General features: G+C 57.3%; 1 protein-coding gene across 4 annotated transcripts in view; it reads right to left on the bottom strand.

Annotated features, from left to right (window-relative positions):
• PLCG1 (phospholipase C gamma 1) overlaps positions 1-15441 on the bottom strand; it is a 37680-nt gene that overhangs the window by 9660 nt on the left and 12579 nt on the right. For all 4 annotated transcript variants that reach the window (XM_072026577.1, XM_027442813.3, XM_072026578.1 and 1 more), the window contains exons 2-16: positions 10456-10608; positions 9888-9981; positions 9569-9616; positions 6456-6540; positions 5951-6034; positions 5725-5747; positions 5089-5161; positions 4302-4403; positions 3436-3554; positions 2780-2865; positions 2508-2628; positions 1913-2081; positions 1445-1567; positions 505-606; positions 111-298 (exon numbers count right to left, since the gene is read on the bottom strand). In XM_072026577.1, the coding sequence (XP_071882678.1) occupies positions 111-298; positions 505-606; positions 1445-1567; positions 1913-2081; positions 2508-2628; positions 2780-2865; positions 3436-3554; positions 4302-4403; positions 5089-5161; positions 5725-5747; positions 5951-6034; positions 6456-6540; positions 9569-9616; positions 9888-9981; positions 10456-10608 (1570 nt within the window). The remainder of the gene's footprint in view (positions 1-110; positions 299-504; positions 607-1444; positions 1568-1912; positions 2082-2507; positions 2629-2779; positions 2866-3435; positions 3555-4301; positions 4404-5088; positions 5162-5724; positions 5748-5950; positions 6035-6455; positions 6541-9568; positions 9617-9887; positions 9982-10455; positions 10609-15441) is intronic.

The raw sequence follows: 15441 nt of genomic DNA, 5'->3' as shown, positions 1-15441 counted from the left end.
ACGCTGTGCCCAACTGGGGACCCCTTGCCCAATGCTGGCAGCCCACTGGGACCGTGCTGAGGTGAAGACCACCCCAGCAGCGCCACGCAGAGTAGCTCACGAGGCCTTACCAGAAGGAGAGGGTGTAGTCCCCGACGAAGGTCTCGCTCTCCCTGACGAGGAAGGAGCCGTCGGGGGCCCCCGTCTCGATGCAGTACTCCGTCAGCAGCCTCTCGGCTATGTGCCGCCCGTCGCGCCCCGCTCCCAGCTTGCCATGAAACCACTTCTCCGTGGAGTGCAGCTCCGTGCTGTTGCTCACCTGGAGGGAAAAAGGCACAGACCGGGGTCACCGGGGGCTGCTCCACATGGGGGGCTTTAACCAGGGTCGGTGGCTTTCTGAACCGGCTCCCACCTTTCCCACCAGAGCCTCTCCCTCCGAAGCTGGCAGTGGAGGTGCTCAGCCCCTTGGGCAGCGAGGTCCTTTCCCCAGGGGAACAACTTACCATCGCGCAAGGGAGCCCTCACCTCCTTCTGCTCTTCCTCATCCTCGTTTCCTTGGTCGCTGGTTGTCTCCCCTGAGTAATAGATCTTGCTGCTGGTCAGGACGAAGTAATGCGGGTTCCATTCCTGCAAGGAGACAAACTCTGGGCAAGAGGCCCCCTGAGGAAGCGCCGAGCTGGCCCAGCACCCGTCGGCGGGATCTTCTCTTCCCAATTAGCACAAGCAGTGGGGGGTGATTGGGTTTGGGAAGAAGAGTCACCAACAGCACCAGTTTCAGTGGAGAGAAACAGGAGCTCCCAAGGCATGCCCCCGATCTGAAGCATGGGTTTATCAGCAGCGAAAAAACCCGCACGCGACGGGTCTGACACATGAAGTGACTGCAGATCACGCTGCAGCCACTCCAGCGTGCATTAAAAGATGACCAAATGAAGAGCAAATCACTGCAAAAAGGAAACATTGGGCATGGATTCGACAGGGGGGCTATCAGAGAGGAGGGTAACAGACGGCTGTGCGGCTTTACCATTGCACCACTCTTCTCCAAAAACAAAAAAAAGGCTCTTTTATATACATTTTTTGCCTGAAAGATCCTCATCAAAGCAGCAAAGATCCTCATCATTCAGCAAAGCAGCTGAAGAAGCAGACTGCGGGTAAGTAAACACACCTGCTGAAACGAATGCTCAGCGCTTTACGAAGCAGAATGCTCCTTTAGGTGCGGGAAGCGTTGGGCTTGCTGCAGGAGCAGCCAGCGCGGTGCAAGGGTCGTGCAAGAGCAGCGAAGCAGCTGCCGTGCTCCAGCCCTGAGCTCCCTGAGCTCAGCCTCCTGCCGCCAGCAAGGGCTGGAGGGAGACATCGAGGGGAGAGCACAGGAGAGAGCCAGCATCAAAACTCCCCCGCGGAAGGGATCTCCCTCGAGCATCCTGAGGTGTCATTTACAGAGCCTTGGGCAGTGGTGGCGGACACGTACGTGGTTGATGGGGTCTTCCAGGTAGAGGATCCCGTTCTTGATAGAGTTGCTGATGTCGTTCTCGGAGTACATCACGGAGGTGGGCAGCTCCTCATAAGCACTGCCCTCGGCCAGCTTCTTGTGCTGTGGGACAAGAGAGTGAGTAAGGCACCTCGAGGTGAGAGGGCACCCAAAAGCAGCACGGGTTTCCCAGGTGAAGCAGGCAGAGGTCACCACCCACAGAACGGGGCTATGGGAGGGACCTGAAGCCCAACTGCCCTAAAACGTTGGGGGAATTCCCATCTGTATCCAGACTCAACCCTTTTTCTCAAAGTAAAATTAACCAGGGACACTGACATAAATACAACCACGGCTCAGGGTTCACGCCACAGCCAAGCCCTTCCAAAAGCAGGCAGCTCCCCACGGTCCCGAAGCCAAACCCGCCCCGACTCTCTCCATGTATCAGCCCCGCTGGGGAAAGGAGCTCACCTTGATGAGAATCTTCCTCTTGAGCTGATTTGGAGAGGGGAGCCCGTCGGCAGAAATATCTACTGGTTTGGTCAAGAGCATGTCCCCAAAGACCTTCTTGAAATTCTGAGCCATGTTCCTCTGCTGAGCGATGCTGCAGTGGTCCTCGATGGACAGAATGACGGGGAAGCTGGCAGAAGGAAAAGAGCTGCCACTACTGGAGCCGTGCCTGCAGGAAGCTCCGCTGAAAACCTGGCTCCTGTGTCCTCCGAGAGCAGTTTGCACCCACACCTCCCCGTGCTGTGTCTGCAGCTGTGCTGCCTCCAGCCTTCAGTGCAAACGGCCTCCAGCAAGGTGTCCCCACCACGGGCTGTGGGCAGGGGACCAGAAAGCTGCTGAGGTTTCCCCACAGCCTTCCCTCCCACGAGACTCTTTTCAGGGTGAAATCTGCCCTTGGCTGGAGCCACAACAGCACGTTCTCTTCCCTCTGAGTCCTGGATGTCTTGTGCCAGCTCCCTGGTACAGGTGGGCATCGCCTGGCTGCAGGTGGTGCCTGCCCACTCCTCGCCTTCCTGACAGCTCTGCCCATGGAAGCCCGGGTCCCTGCGGTACTCACTCGGAGGTGACAAAGGCGTGCTCCTTGATAGTGACCAACACGTCAGAGAACTTGATCTTGGTGGTTAAGGTGTGCCCGTGGTAGATGACCGGCATGCCGTCGGGCCCGTCCCAGCAATCCACTGAAAGACACCCACGGGGGGAAATGAGCCCGGGGGCTGCCATCTGGGCAGGACACGGCCACGAGGCTGGGCGCTGCTGGGAGCTCGCGTTGGGTGGAAATAAAGGAGGGAGGTGCAAGCCCAGCCCCGCAATGGTGGCAGCGGTACTCACGCTCGATGCAGCGGCATCCCATGCGCAAGCAGCGGGCGTACGCCTCCAGCGAGGACTCGCTTGAGAATTGGTCCCCGGTCAGGTACCTGCCACGTGAGGGAAGATGAGCACATCAGCCACAGGCAGGGTGGGGATGGCTCCTGGGACGATGCCCCTGCACCCAGCGCCATTCCCACCGTGCTGAGAGCTGGTCCAGCCCCTGCAGGCTGGAGCTCAGCCACTGTCTGCTCCCCAGGCTCTCAGTCCTTTATATTTGGGCTGATGTGCTGCCACTGCACTGGGTGCACGGGGAGCACAGCCAGCGCGTGTGCCCCTTGGCAGGGAATGCTTCCACCAGTGGAGAAGCAAACGGCCAGCTTCAGCCTGCCCGTTTTGTAGCACCTTTCCTCCTACAGGCTGTGCAAGGAGACAGTGCCTGTGGGAGGAAACTGCCTGGGACCTCAAAGCCCAGGCTGTGCAGATGTGCTGTGCTGCCAGTGTCAGAGCACAGCACGGATGGCTAAACCACGAAGGGAGGACTGGGACACCAAGCGGAGGGTTTCTGAAGTGCTGATCCCATGCCTAAAGGGCTGCTCGTCACCTCGCTGGGACCAGAGCCCCCCAGCACAGGATGCTGGGCAGGGGGGGCGCTCAGGGAGCCGCTCCGGGGTCCTTACGTGTTGTGCGAGGAGGAGATCCAGTAATGGGAGAGGGGGTTGTTCATGTTCTCCGGACACACCATGTCCAGCTGCGAGTTCCAGATGCTGTTCTCTTTGGAAAACAGGAAGGTGAGAAACTGCTCAGGAAGAAACAGAAGCGTGTTACTGATGCGGAGGCTTTGGGCGCTGCGGTTCAGTTTCACACACACGGCTCACCCTTGGCGAGGGGCTATTTCCTAAGCTCAGCACAGCCCGCATCCTGCCACGCCAGGTGCCGACCGGCTCCACCAGGACCGAACCCTGCCCCGCACACAGCTACGTGACCCCGTGTGCCTGCACAACACAGCTCCAGGCATTAGCACCGATCTTCTGCACCCTGCTAGATATCTGCACACAAATCCTTAAACTGCCCCAGCTGCAGACAAATAAATAGCTCTGCATTTTATTTTGCAGCTCACACGGCAGCAACAGCTCACTACGGCCACGCGGATAAAAGGATTTCTGGATGGGACTTGGCCCAGAGAGCCTGTGACACGGTGACCTCCAGCTGTTCTTACTCTTTTGTTGCCAGCAAAGCTGGTAACAAAAAGTTTCTTGCTCTGAGAAGATCTTACACGGAGCAAAGGGATGCGTACCCCTGGGTAACCTCTCACTCCCTAGATGAAGTGCCTGAGGAGGGCTCCCAGCTGCACACATCCAGCACCAGCAGAGCCCCCAGAAGCCGTTCCCTGTGCCAACCTTCCCTTGAGCAGCTCAGCAAACGGCTGCCCTGGGGGATCACCCTGCTTACAGCACCCTCCCCTCGAGCACTGTCACGCCACAAAGACGCAGCCCCCTCCCCTGGGCACCTCCCGCCCTCCCGTTACCCATCCGAGGTGCCGTACCTCGTCCAGGGAGAAATACGGCTCGTCGATCTCTCTCAAAGGGTCCCGCAGGAAGTTGAACATGAATTCCTGTACCTGGAGGGTATCTGCAGCCCAGAGCTCCTGCAAAGCCCAGAAGAGACAGCAAGGAGGAAGCGGCTCAGGAAGCCTTATTCAAAACCACAGCAGCTCGCCCAACTAGAAGCTTTAACCATCTCTGCCTGGGAATTCAACCAGCAGCACAAATACCAGGTAGTGCACAGCTGCAGCAATCTGGCCCCTTTTTAAGTGGTCTGCATCGTCTCAGCATTGTGCAGTTTTCTTCCTGAGAGCTCCTCTGCACACATCTGCCCTCCCAGCTCCCCCCGCAGCAGAAGCCAGCGCGGCTTCCTTTGGTTCCTCTCTCTCCCTGGCTGTCTTGCATTAAGTCACCCAAACGGCTGCGTCTCTGCTGCTTCGTTTTGTCCTCTCTGCAGCTGTGGGAGGTGGGAGCAAGGCGCACAGCACAGGCTCCGTGCTCCCACCCGAGGCACGGCATCGCAAGAGGCTGCAAGAAGGGTCTGCACGCTCTGCAAACAGGCTGCGGGCACCCACACGTGTGTCTGAGCACACGCTGAGCTCACCGAATGCCTCCAAAAGATGGCTTTTAGAAGCAAAGGCAGCAAGCAGCTTGATCAGCTGCTGCTCAGGATGGACCGGGGAGCTCTGCCTGCCTTCTGCACCAGCCTCAAGGACTGCGTGAAACTCCAACCCCGCGGAGAAGCAGCTCCCTACAGCTCTCCCCTCCCCTTGCCCGTCCTGAGCTCACCCTCTGGTACTCCAGCAGGAACTTCTGGAACTCCAGCAGCGACACCCTGAAGTGCTCGGACCTTTCTCCACCCCTGGGAACACAAGGAGAGAAATGTCAGTCACTCCTGCGACGCCTGCCCGCAGTATCGCACCAGGGGCCACCTGCAAGGCGCGCAGCACCGCAGGCGACCCACGCCGTGCACCCTGAGCACGAAGCAGCAAGGCACGATGGCAAACACACAGCAGCTGAGTTCCACCTCCTCGTCCCGTGCTCCTGGGCAGCCCAGGGCTCATGGCAAGGGGCTGACGATGTGAAACATTGCTCAAGGGTCATAAAACTCCAGACAAGGGCAGCAAAAGTCATCAGAGGGACTGAGTTGTACAAAACCAGGGTTTCTTCTTGTATGGAAGAGTGAAAAGAGCTAAAGAGGATTGGGGCTGCCAAGGGTGACTGCAGCCAGGCCAGACCTCTGGGTATTCAGAGGCCAGGGGGCTCAGGGAGGCAGGGCAGGGCTGTGCCAAGCTGTAGTGCACAGCCAGGGGCCATGCCTGGGACCAAGACAAGAAAACAGACATGGAGCTGGCAGCACTGACTGTACGCAATGGAGCAAAAAGCAGCAGCCCCTTCCCCCACAAGCACAAGAAAGTTATCCACCTTTCTAGGAACGGGACGTCCATCTGCAAAAGAAGAAGCACAGGCATTAGGAGGGCTCCCAGACAAAAGCAATAATTTATGTGCTCACTGCCTTCCCAGCCCAGAGGTAGGAATCAGGAGCTATTAGTGGAGGGAGGCAGGGCTAAGAAGGCAATTAAGAGGGGATGCCCGGTAATAAATATCATCTCTGCTTCCCCTGCCCCACCCTGGAGAATTGAGCTCTTACCATTTTCTGGGCACTGAACATCAGGCTGCGGTAGAGCTGTGCAAACTGCCCGTACGTGATATCCCCGTTCCTCTGCTCCACGTCCTACAGCCAAAAAAAAAACACAAACAGAGAGGTTTTACAGGGCCACAAGCACAGGGACTGCACTCCTGTCACCTGTCCCCAGAATTTTGCAGAGGAGGGAAAGGCCAGAACGTGGCCAGACTTTATTTCCTCCCTCCGTATGTCCCCAACGGGACCCTGACAGCACCCAGGATGTGGGCGCATCCTAAGCCCCTGTTAGGTGCTTCCCCAGGCTCACCCACACAGGAAGCATTACGGCTTACTTGAACAGTTACAAAAAGATTATTTCCTTTTTTTGGTGGCAGGGAATATCCGCAATATCTAGAAACTGCAAGAGACAAGGCGCACGCTCCTCTTTGGTGGGACCTCTCCTCGGTGACCTGACCCGTGGGCAGGCAGCGGTGCCGCCCAGGGACCCGGCCCGAAGGGGCCACGTGCTCACCGTCAGCCGCTCCCGCAGGAACCTCATGTTGGGGACGCGGTAGTTGACCTGGGACAGCATGTTCTTCAGGTCCTTGGCAGAGATCCTGGCAAGGCAAAGAGGGAAAACGCGTTCAGAAGCTCTGGGAACCAAGGCATCAGCTGTGAGAGGCGAGGACGGATGCGCAGCCCTGGGAGCACACCAGGGTTGGGACCCAAAGGTGAAAGGGAAGAATGTTTCACATTTTTGCGTGTGTGCTGTGCACAGAGCTGGGACAGGGCTGCCTACATCCTGCTGGGAACTGCAGACAGCTCCTGCAAGCCGCTGGCACTGTGAGGCAAGCCCCAGCATCCTTGCCCCTCGTGGCCCCTGGGAGCCGAGGTTGCAGCAGGCACACAGCGCCTGGGAGCGACCAGGCAGAAGCATCTTTAGAGCATCTGCACCCCAGCGTGGAGGTTGGGAGACCAAAACCTGACCCCTGCCACACAGGAGGAGGTGGAGGTAGCGCCTGCATTGACAACAATTCCTCCAGGTCTGCCCAGCGATCACCAGTGCTGCTTTTGTGCCTGAGCCTCAAAAAAGCAAGCAGGAGCCAGGACCCTGGAGGATGCTGCCCCATCCTGCAAGGCACAGGGCAGGCCCGGCACTGGGAGCACTCACGGACTTGGGCCCAAATAAATACACCAGGGACAAGGTGATGTGTGCTGGTTGTGTGCCACGGGCCGTCCCTTCCCCGTGATGCTGAGCCCACAAAGGAGCTTTGGCAGGAAGGAAGGGATGGGACGCAGCAGCCGGAGCCCTGCCCCAGCACCAGTGGGTTGTTCTCCCCAGGAGGTGTTGCACCAAGGCTCTGCTCATCGTGGTGAAAAAACAAGGAGAGGAAAGAACAAACCGTGTAAAAGCTCCGAGAAGCATTTCCCCTCTGCTTCTGGTAGGAGGGCAGGGCATGGGATGATTTTATTTACTGTGTTAGTAATAAGGTTAAAGTGCTGGAGAGCTTGGAAAAATAACTTGGTACTATTTTGAGACTAGAAAGTTAAAAAAAACAAAACAAAACACAACACACGCACAAAAACTTTCTTCTTCTTCTGCGGAAGTTTTTTTAAGGGCTTCGGATGAAGAAGCCGGAGGACGGACCCAGCCCTCTCCAAGGGCATGAAAACATTCCCCGCTCCTGGTCCTCTAACTGCTCCCAGCCTCGGGCAGCTTTCCTAGCCAGAGGTGAAACGGCCTCCCCTGGAGTAGGAAAAAAAGACCCAGCATCCTGTTATCCTCCTCTTCCCACCTAACCTCCCCTGGAAAAACAAACACCCAGAGGCACAGCCGCCAGTGCAAACAGGCAGCATCTGCGCGAGGTCCACGGCTGGGTGGGCTCCGGCCAGGGGCCCGCGGCCACCGACCCCAGCAGGGGGTGGGAGCGGGGAACGAGGGCTTCAGCTGCCCCAAACCTGCCTGTGCTGTGGGTGGTTTGTGTTTAAAGAACACCTCGTTCCCTTTTCAGACCCTGCTGCCTGGCTCAGAAGTAAAAGTGACACCAAAGTCAGGGGAAGATACCATCCGAGGGTCTGTCCGTGACCTGTAGTTGCTGTCTCTGCTTTGCAGGGAACACACGGATGCTTGTAGGACGGGGAGGCCTGAAACCTTTCTGTTTTCCCCCTCTACGCTGTGGCATTGCTGTTGTGTGACGCTGGCAGCCCGGGCTGGAGCAGCAGCTCTTTCAATTAAATGCTTTGCATTTAATCCCCTTCCCTTGATTGACAGATAAAGAATCCACGGCTTTTTCCTGGCTTAATTCTAAATGCTAAGGCAAAGATGATATTAAGAAGAACAACAGGGGAGATGTCAGAGACTGCCTTTGGGCTGCTGAGCGTGCCTTGGGCAGCCGAAGCTGTACCTTCAGCCTCTTTTGTCCTGCCCCGGTGCCATTTCAGCAGCTTTACTGTTACCGGATGAGAAAAAAGGACCAATTTTTTCCATTTCTCTTGCATTCACGCTCCAACCCCCCACGCAGCCACCCCCACACGCGTTCCCCATTGCTGAATTCAGACAGCTCTCAAACAAAGGGGGTCAGTGATGCACGCCAAGGACCCGGCTGCAGCGGCAGGGCTCTGCTGGAAGGAGCCAGCCAGCCACACTCCTGCCTCCTTCCCCCGGTGCCCAGTCCCCACAAACACCAGTACGACGTGCGTAAAGCCTGAGCCGGGATCTGAAAGGTGTGTGGCACGTGCGGAGCAGCTGCAGGGCATTAAAGGCGCCTCTTTCCTTCCCGTTCTGCCTCGGAGAGGATCTACCCCTCCTCCACCAAACCCCGGTGCACTGAGCTGCTCTCGCCACGGCACAAATCCTTGCAAAGACAAAACCAGGAGGGACTGGGGGAGTCGCTGGTGCCACGGTCCTGGTGAGAGGGGGAGCAGGAGAGGTGAGGCTGCCCCGGTACCATGGGGCTAACAGCTGAGAGCATCCCCTGCGCCGGGACTGCAGCAAGGCAAAGCACTCCTGGCCCTCAGTCCCGCTGACACCTGGAAGGGTTTTTGGTTCCCAGCAAGGGGCTCTGCTTCCAGGGCAGACAGCCTGGGCAGATGAAGGGCGCAGCTGGGTAAGCCACAGGTCCTGAGGAGGATAAAGGAGCTCTGCTCCTTCGGTGCTGCCAGCTGGGGGTGAGGCTGTTCCACAGCTATGGGGTCTCAAGGTCTGCCTGGGTCCAAATCACTGAGAAGCAGGTCAGGGAAATGAGACAATCTTTTAATTTATTATTTTTAATTTGGTGAAAATGAGCCAGGGTATTGGAGCTTGGATTGGAGCTCGGATTAAGCTTTCTTGGAAGTGAAAACTAAAACCCTACAGGACCCAACAGAGACCCCAGCCTTTGCTGTGGATTTTTAAGCCTGAGCTAAGTGCTTACAGCTCAAGCCCTCTCTTGCAAGCACTGCAAACCAGGTGCCTCATCCAGCATCCAAACTGAGAAGAGGCTGGGAGGGCACCGCGCCGGGGGGCTTTCTGGGGGCTCCAGCAGTGCTGCATGGCTGGTTCGAGCAAGGTGGGCTTCTGTTAAACACGGGGACTCTGGCACTGGGTAGGATGAGGCTTGCTTGTACAAACATGTGTGCAAATTAGAGTTTTCTCTCCATTTTTACCTGTCCTCCCGGTTGCGATCCAGCGAGTAGAACTGCTTCCTGAGCCACCTGAAAGCAGAGGCACGAGGTCAGGCCCTGCAGGGCTGCAGATGCCGTAGGAGGGCAGGTCAATGGGATGGAGCCCCTCATACAGCAGCACCAGGTCACCGTGGCCCCTGGGGGAAGGAGACCTCATCGCCCAGCCCGGCCGCTGTGGACACCTCTGGCCACGCGTTGCTGTACGGGTCTGACCCCAGCACGGAGCCCAGGGTGGGAGCAGCACCGCAAGGGATGGAGAAGGGAAAACAACACAAGCACAGGACAGGGACAAGCTCCCCACCTCTCAATCTGCAGCGGGGTGGCAGCTCTTAGGGTATCTGCCACCAGCCAGTTCAGCCCCTTGATCCACATGTTGACCTCCTCCTCGGATGTGGCTGCGGAAAGAAGGAAGAGGAGAAATGGGAGGAAGGGACACAGAGGCTGGTCACCAGCCCCTCTTGAGGCTACCCCCGATGTCCTAAATGCCTTCCTTCACTCCCTCCCAACAGCTCCCACCCCTGCCCAGCCCCTGCTCCCCCCTGGGATGTTTGTGGCCAGAGCTGGGTGTCACCTCTGTCCCCAAAGAGCAATGCCCAGGCTGGGCGGGGTGCCAGGGGCCAGCAGCTCCCGGGGAAGGTGTCCTAGCTCCTCCTCAGCCCCCCCAGCTCCCCCTGAAGCCTCCCCGAGGGCAGGGGGCTGGCTCTGTCCCTGCGGGCTGCAGCACAAGGCAGATGTGCCGTGGACATCGAGGGGTCAGCACTTCTGCCTGCGTCTGTGCTTGCCTACAGGGCTCTGAATGAGCCCCACGGGATGCCGGGGAAGTCTGCGAAGGGGCTGCCCGCCCTGCCTGGGGGCTGTGAGCGCTTTACCTTGCAGGCTGAGGGTCTTCAGCCTGAACTCTGTGCCGTAGAGGACAACGAAGCAGTGGGACTGGTCTGGTCGGAAACACGGATCCTCCTGGTACCGGTCAAAATCGCGCGAATTCTTTCCCGGCCGAATCTCTTTGATTTCACGAATGTCCACTACGAGACAAAAGGGGAAAGTTCAGTGAAGAGTTGAAATCCCCAAGATGAGGCTCTGCGGATCCTAAATGCCACACCGGAGTAGAAGGAAGGGCAAGGACTGTGCAGCTGGACCGCCATGCCTGGTTCCCCAGAAAGCCTCCCCAGCCTGCCCTGTCCCCATTTGTCCCCATGTCCCCAGGGAGGCTTCAATATTTCACCCAGGTGCTCCCCAGTCGCGAGGAGCAGAGGGCAGAGCTCTGGTTCCTGCAGGTTCCTTCACCCGACAGCTTCACACCTCACACCTTCTTCCTCTGCTCAACCTACGCCTGTGAACTGCAGGGTTTTTTGCCTTTAAGAGGGTAATTTTGTTTTCTTTTTCAACGAGAGCCTTTCTGCTGGGGTGAAACCTCTGGGGGCTCAGCCTTCTGCCCAGCTCAGCAACACCCCACTTGCAGCTCTGCGTCTTACAAACAGCAAGGCTTCATCCCCACTCCTATCCAAATTCAAGTCTGATATTGAAACCTGAGTTGGTTCCTGGTTTAAACAACTCTATGACTCCTCTTCTTCCCTTTTTCCCTTTCCCCCTAAATTATGGCTGCAGTTTCTGGCACCTTCCCCTGCCCCAACAGCTCTCCCATCTCTTGAGAGGTGATCTCCCATCCTACTCCAAGCGGAACCAGGACCCCTGGACCTGCCCTCATCTGCGTGAGTCCCACGGGCTTTATTTTAACAATTCCAGCTTCTCTCTGAGTCCAAGGCTGCCGCAGAGCGGGCAGCACCAGCAGTGACACAGGGACAGCGCTGTCCTTTGGATATCCCTGAGGTTGCAGGGCTGGCGTCGCAGCTCAGCAGCCGTCCCCTGGAGTCCCCCAAAGGTGACACTTGGGCAGGGAGGTGAGAACCAGGCTGGGCACAGCTACGGCTTCCCCAGCACTCAAGGAGGAGGAGAGCAGCAGCTAATTTGCCCTGGCCACCGTGGCCAAGGAAAGCTGCGGCGGGGTAGAGCGCACCAGGATCTTAAACGCAGGGCGAGCCGAAGGAGCTGGAGGGATGCTGAGGAGAGAGTGCCTCAGCCTCCTCCCCAGAGGAAATTCTGGGAAAGGACGCTCATTACCATCAAACAAAGAGAACACAGCAGCAGCAGCAACAACAAAAAACCCCAAACCCAAGAATCTTTGCTTCCTGGAAAAAGAGTTTCTTAAATGCTCGGGGGAATCAAGTAACAACAGTTCTGAGTCACGTTTCCAAAGCAGACGGTGCTTCTGAGCAGTGTGGGATGGCGATTACTGCAAACCTGGCGTGTAATTCATCCCAATTAAACTCCACTTAGGGCAGTCACTGCGGATCGACTCGCCTTTCATTGCAATTTGCTGTAGTTTAGAGCTAGACAGAAACGTGAGCTGCTCAGCAGCCGCAGCAGAGGCCGGCAGCGCTGCGCCAGCTTGCGGGGGCAGGGGCCCGCTCCCAGCAAACGGGACAGCAAGCTGGGAGATGTGGCCTGGTGCTGGGGAGACCTGTCCCAAACCTTGCACAAGGAGCCTGCACAAGGAACCTCTTGAAACCACTGCTGTTGGAAGCAGTCACAGCGGCAGCCTCGGGTGCTTGCTCTGAAACCATTTTGTGCTGGCTTGTGCGCTCTACATGTGCACCAAAACACGTCTAAAGAGAATCCCACTGAAACCGTGTCAAGGGGGCTTTCACCCCAGGACAAGCCACACCACACAGCACGGCGGTGTGCATTCAGGCACGATCACAGCCCCCTCGTTTCCTGATACAGACAGACCTCATTTGGCCACTGCAACCAAGGACAAGTGCACAGAGAGACCCAGCTCCCTGGGCTGTGAAGGGCAGCTGAGCAAGCTCCCGAAAACGAGGAGAGCTGTGCCTTTCTGAGCAGGGCTGTGCCTTTCTGAGCAGGGCTGTGCCTTTCTAAGCATCACCTGCCCTTTACAGACCGGCTGTCCGGAGGTTCAAACATTAGCCTGCCCCGTCGTAATCCATCCACGTGCTCACAGCCTTGGCGGCCGACATGTTTTTATCGCTAGCATAAAAAAATGCATCACAGCTGCGGTCTTTGCATCCATCACACGCACAGCAAAGGCTATTCCTGTCGGAGGACTTGACAAAAGCAGTGGGAAAGAGCAAGTTTTCATGGTAGGTGGTAACCATCAGCATGTGCTGTCTCGGCAGCCTCCTTCCAAGGGCCTAACCCCGCACCACGGCGCTCCGACTCTGTCCTATCTCCGCCTCTCACTGCAAAGTGCCTGTGGGGATGTGAAGGTCGTGAGCTATCCTTAAAAACCGCATCCCCCAAAATCCACTCCAGGGAGAGCCCCCAGAGCAAACGGGGCACCCAACGAAGGTGCAGGGGTGCGGGCTTCCCCCGGGGTGCTCCGCCGCGAGCACCAAGCACGCAGAGGAGCAGGTAAAGAGCTCCAGCCCACGCGTGCCTGCAGCTGCTTGCTCATCTCTCTCATCCTCCCCAACATGCCCGCGTGCGCCGGGGAGAAGGCGGTTCGGGGTTTGGTTTCTGCAGCTCGCACCTTGCCGCGCAGCAGCACCATCATCCCCCTCCAGCCCCACCGCCTCCAGTGACTCAAACGCCTTCCCTGCACCCTGCAAGGAAATGACTTCAGCAGGAGGCACAGCGGCCACGGATGCCACCATCCCAGATCCGCGAGGTGTCTCCACACCGGCTGTACTGGTCCTAGGCTGGTGCCCCCATCCAACGAAACCAACCCCAGCCTATAAATATTTCCAGCTCTGCTTGCGAGGGCCACAAGTAAAACACAGACACCTCAGCAAACACCAGCCACCCTCCGGAAGGCAAACACAAAACCCAGAGCCTGCTGCCACCTCCCTCCATGATCTTGTGAGCTTGGGCCACCCACTTTTCTTTTTATTGCCCCAAAGCTTGCCTCGACCACAACTGCTGTGGCAGGTGCCACCGAGAAGGAGGTGGCTTCCTTGATGGCCACCATGCTCTTCCCTCCTGGGCTTCCCTCAAGGACAGACAGACGGGGAAGCTCGAGGTCCCACTGCACAGTGTGGCTGTTCTGGGAATCACCTACCAGGGATGCTGCCTAGGGGAAGAGCATCTGGTGGGGCCACATGTGCCAGGGCAGAGGAACAAGTGCCAGATAACCTTGGATAAACCCGTCAAAGAAAGGCAACCCGTTACCGGGGTGAACCACACCTCATTGCCCTGCTGGTCTGCCCCAGAGCACGCTGTGGGATGGAGCAGCCGCTGCAGAAAGCAGGCGCTGGTCTTTGTCCCATGTGGATGGCAGCCGGATGAGGGAGAGAAAGCCTCGACCTCCATGTGTCTTTTCAAAAAGGACAGGGTTACGTTTCTGGGCCAGGAGCCTTCCCTTCCACAGGAGCAGGTCACACCAGAAAGAAAAAGCTGGCCCCAGACCCACCCCCTGCAGCACTTAGGAAAAAAAAAAAAAAATCCCCTCTGGTTAATGAAAGCCAGATCCAGCCTTCAGCTGTTCACAACTGGAACTTCACCCAAGCCTCACTTACAGTGACGGAGCGGGCATTGTAAGGCGTGAGGATAAGGACACCCTGCAACGGGCTCCAAGGGTTGCAAAATCTCCACCTCCGGAGGGTTTTTGGAGAGATGTCAGACTGATTAAAAAAAAATAAATAAAAAAAAAGAAATAGGATTTAGGCCAGATTACCTTCCAGGATGGATTTGTCAGGGACCCACCCACCGCCTTGGCAAGCACGTCTGTGTGCAGCGTGGCTGCGTGGGGACCAACACACAGGGAGAGCCCCACGCTCACTGCAGCCTGACCTCGGCTGGCACGGACTGATCCTGTCCTGGGGCGGTGGAGAAGCCTTTGGGTTTCCTCCTCCAGCACAAAGCCAGCAAGAAATGTCTTCATGCTTTTTGGCAGTGTACCTTGCCCTGAACACAATGATTATTTCTGGCCTTCCCATCACTCGCAGGAGGGCGGTCCGGCACGCAGGGAAAGTGAGAAGTGAGGAAGATGGAAAAAAAAAAAAAAAAGACCCGACTTGTAAGTGTGTGTGGGGGCAGAAATCAGAGAATTCTATTGCGTAACAGCACAGGGAATAAAGCGGTGGTATTTCCCTCTGAATACTTCAATAGGAGCCCACTGAACGTGCTGCTTGGGCTGGTGCTGGCTGCTGCAGAGGTTTGCAGCAGGAGGCTGGGCTGCCCTCACCCTGCCTGGGCTGCTCCTGGCGCGCTGTCTGCAACCGAATGCCATGCGGGGAGATGCAAAAATCCCACCGGGCTTCAGAGGAATGGTCAAGTGAGCACTAAGTGCTTTGCTGGAGCAGGGCCAGAGCCTCCAGCACCTCGTGGTCTGGAGCCAGGCGCCGTGCCCCGCAGCAGCCAGCGAGACCCCTTGGTCTGCGAGGCTCCACATGAGCCCGTCCCGTGTCCACGCGTAGATCCATCTGCCAAAAAGCAGCCACCTCAGGTGCTGGGGGTTGCACGATGCTGAAATCCTCCTGATGGCATCTGCTGTGCCGCATCCAACAGGGGTGATGCAGGCATCTTGCAGACAGCAACGATCTGAGCTCGAACCTGAGCGGCAGTCGATATTAAGGCAGCTTTTACAAAACCGTGCTGCACCCCTGGTGAACACCAGAAGCGGGCTACAATACCTAACATCCCACCCAAAAGAAAGCAGGAACCTCGCTGCAGTAGAAAACTATCTCAGAGGGAAGAGCCACGCATCTCTCATTAGCACAGGCTTTCACAGTAACAGCTCAGCCTTAGCTCCAGGAGCTTTCCTTAACAGACAAGACGAAACCATGCAGTGCAATGGTGAATTAGCAGTGTCTGTGCACGGAGGCGCAGCGCCGGGTTTC

The sequence above is a fragment of the Anas platyrhynchos genome, chromosome 21, assembly GCF_047663525.1.
Source record: "Anas platyrhynchos isolate ZD024472 breed Pekin duck chromosome 21, IASCAAS_PekinDuck_T2T, whole genome shotgun sequence".
Taxonomy (NCBI): Eukaryota; Metazoa; Chordata; class Aves; order Anseriformes; family Anatidae; genus Anas; species Anas platyrhynchos.
The sequence above is the reverse complement of the archived record's forward strand: the minus strand, read 5'-3'. Positions and strand labels throughout refer to the sequence as shown.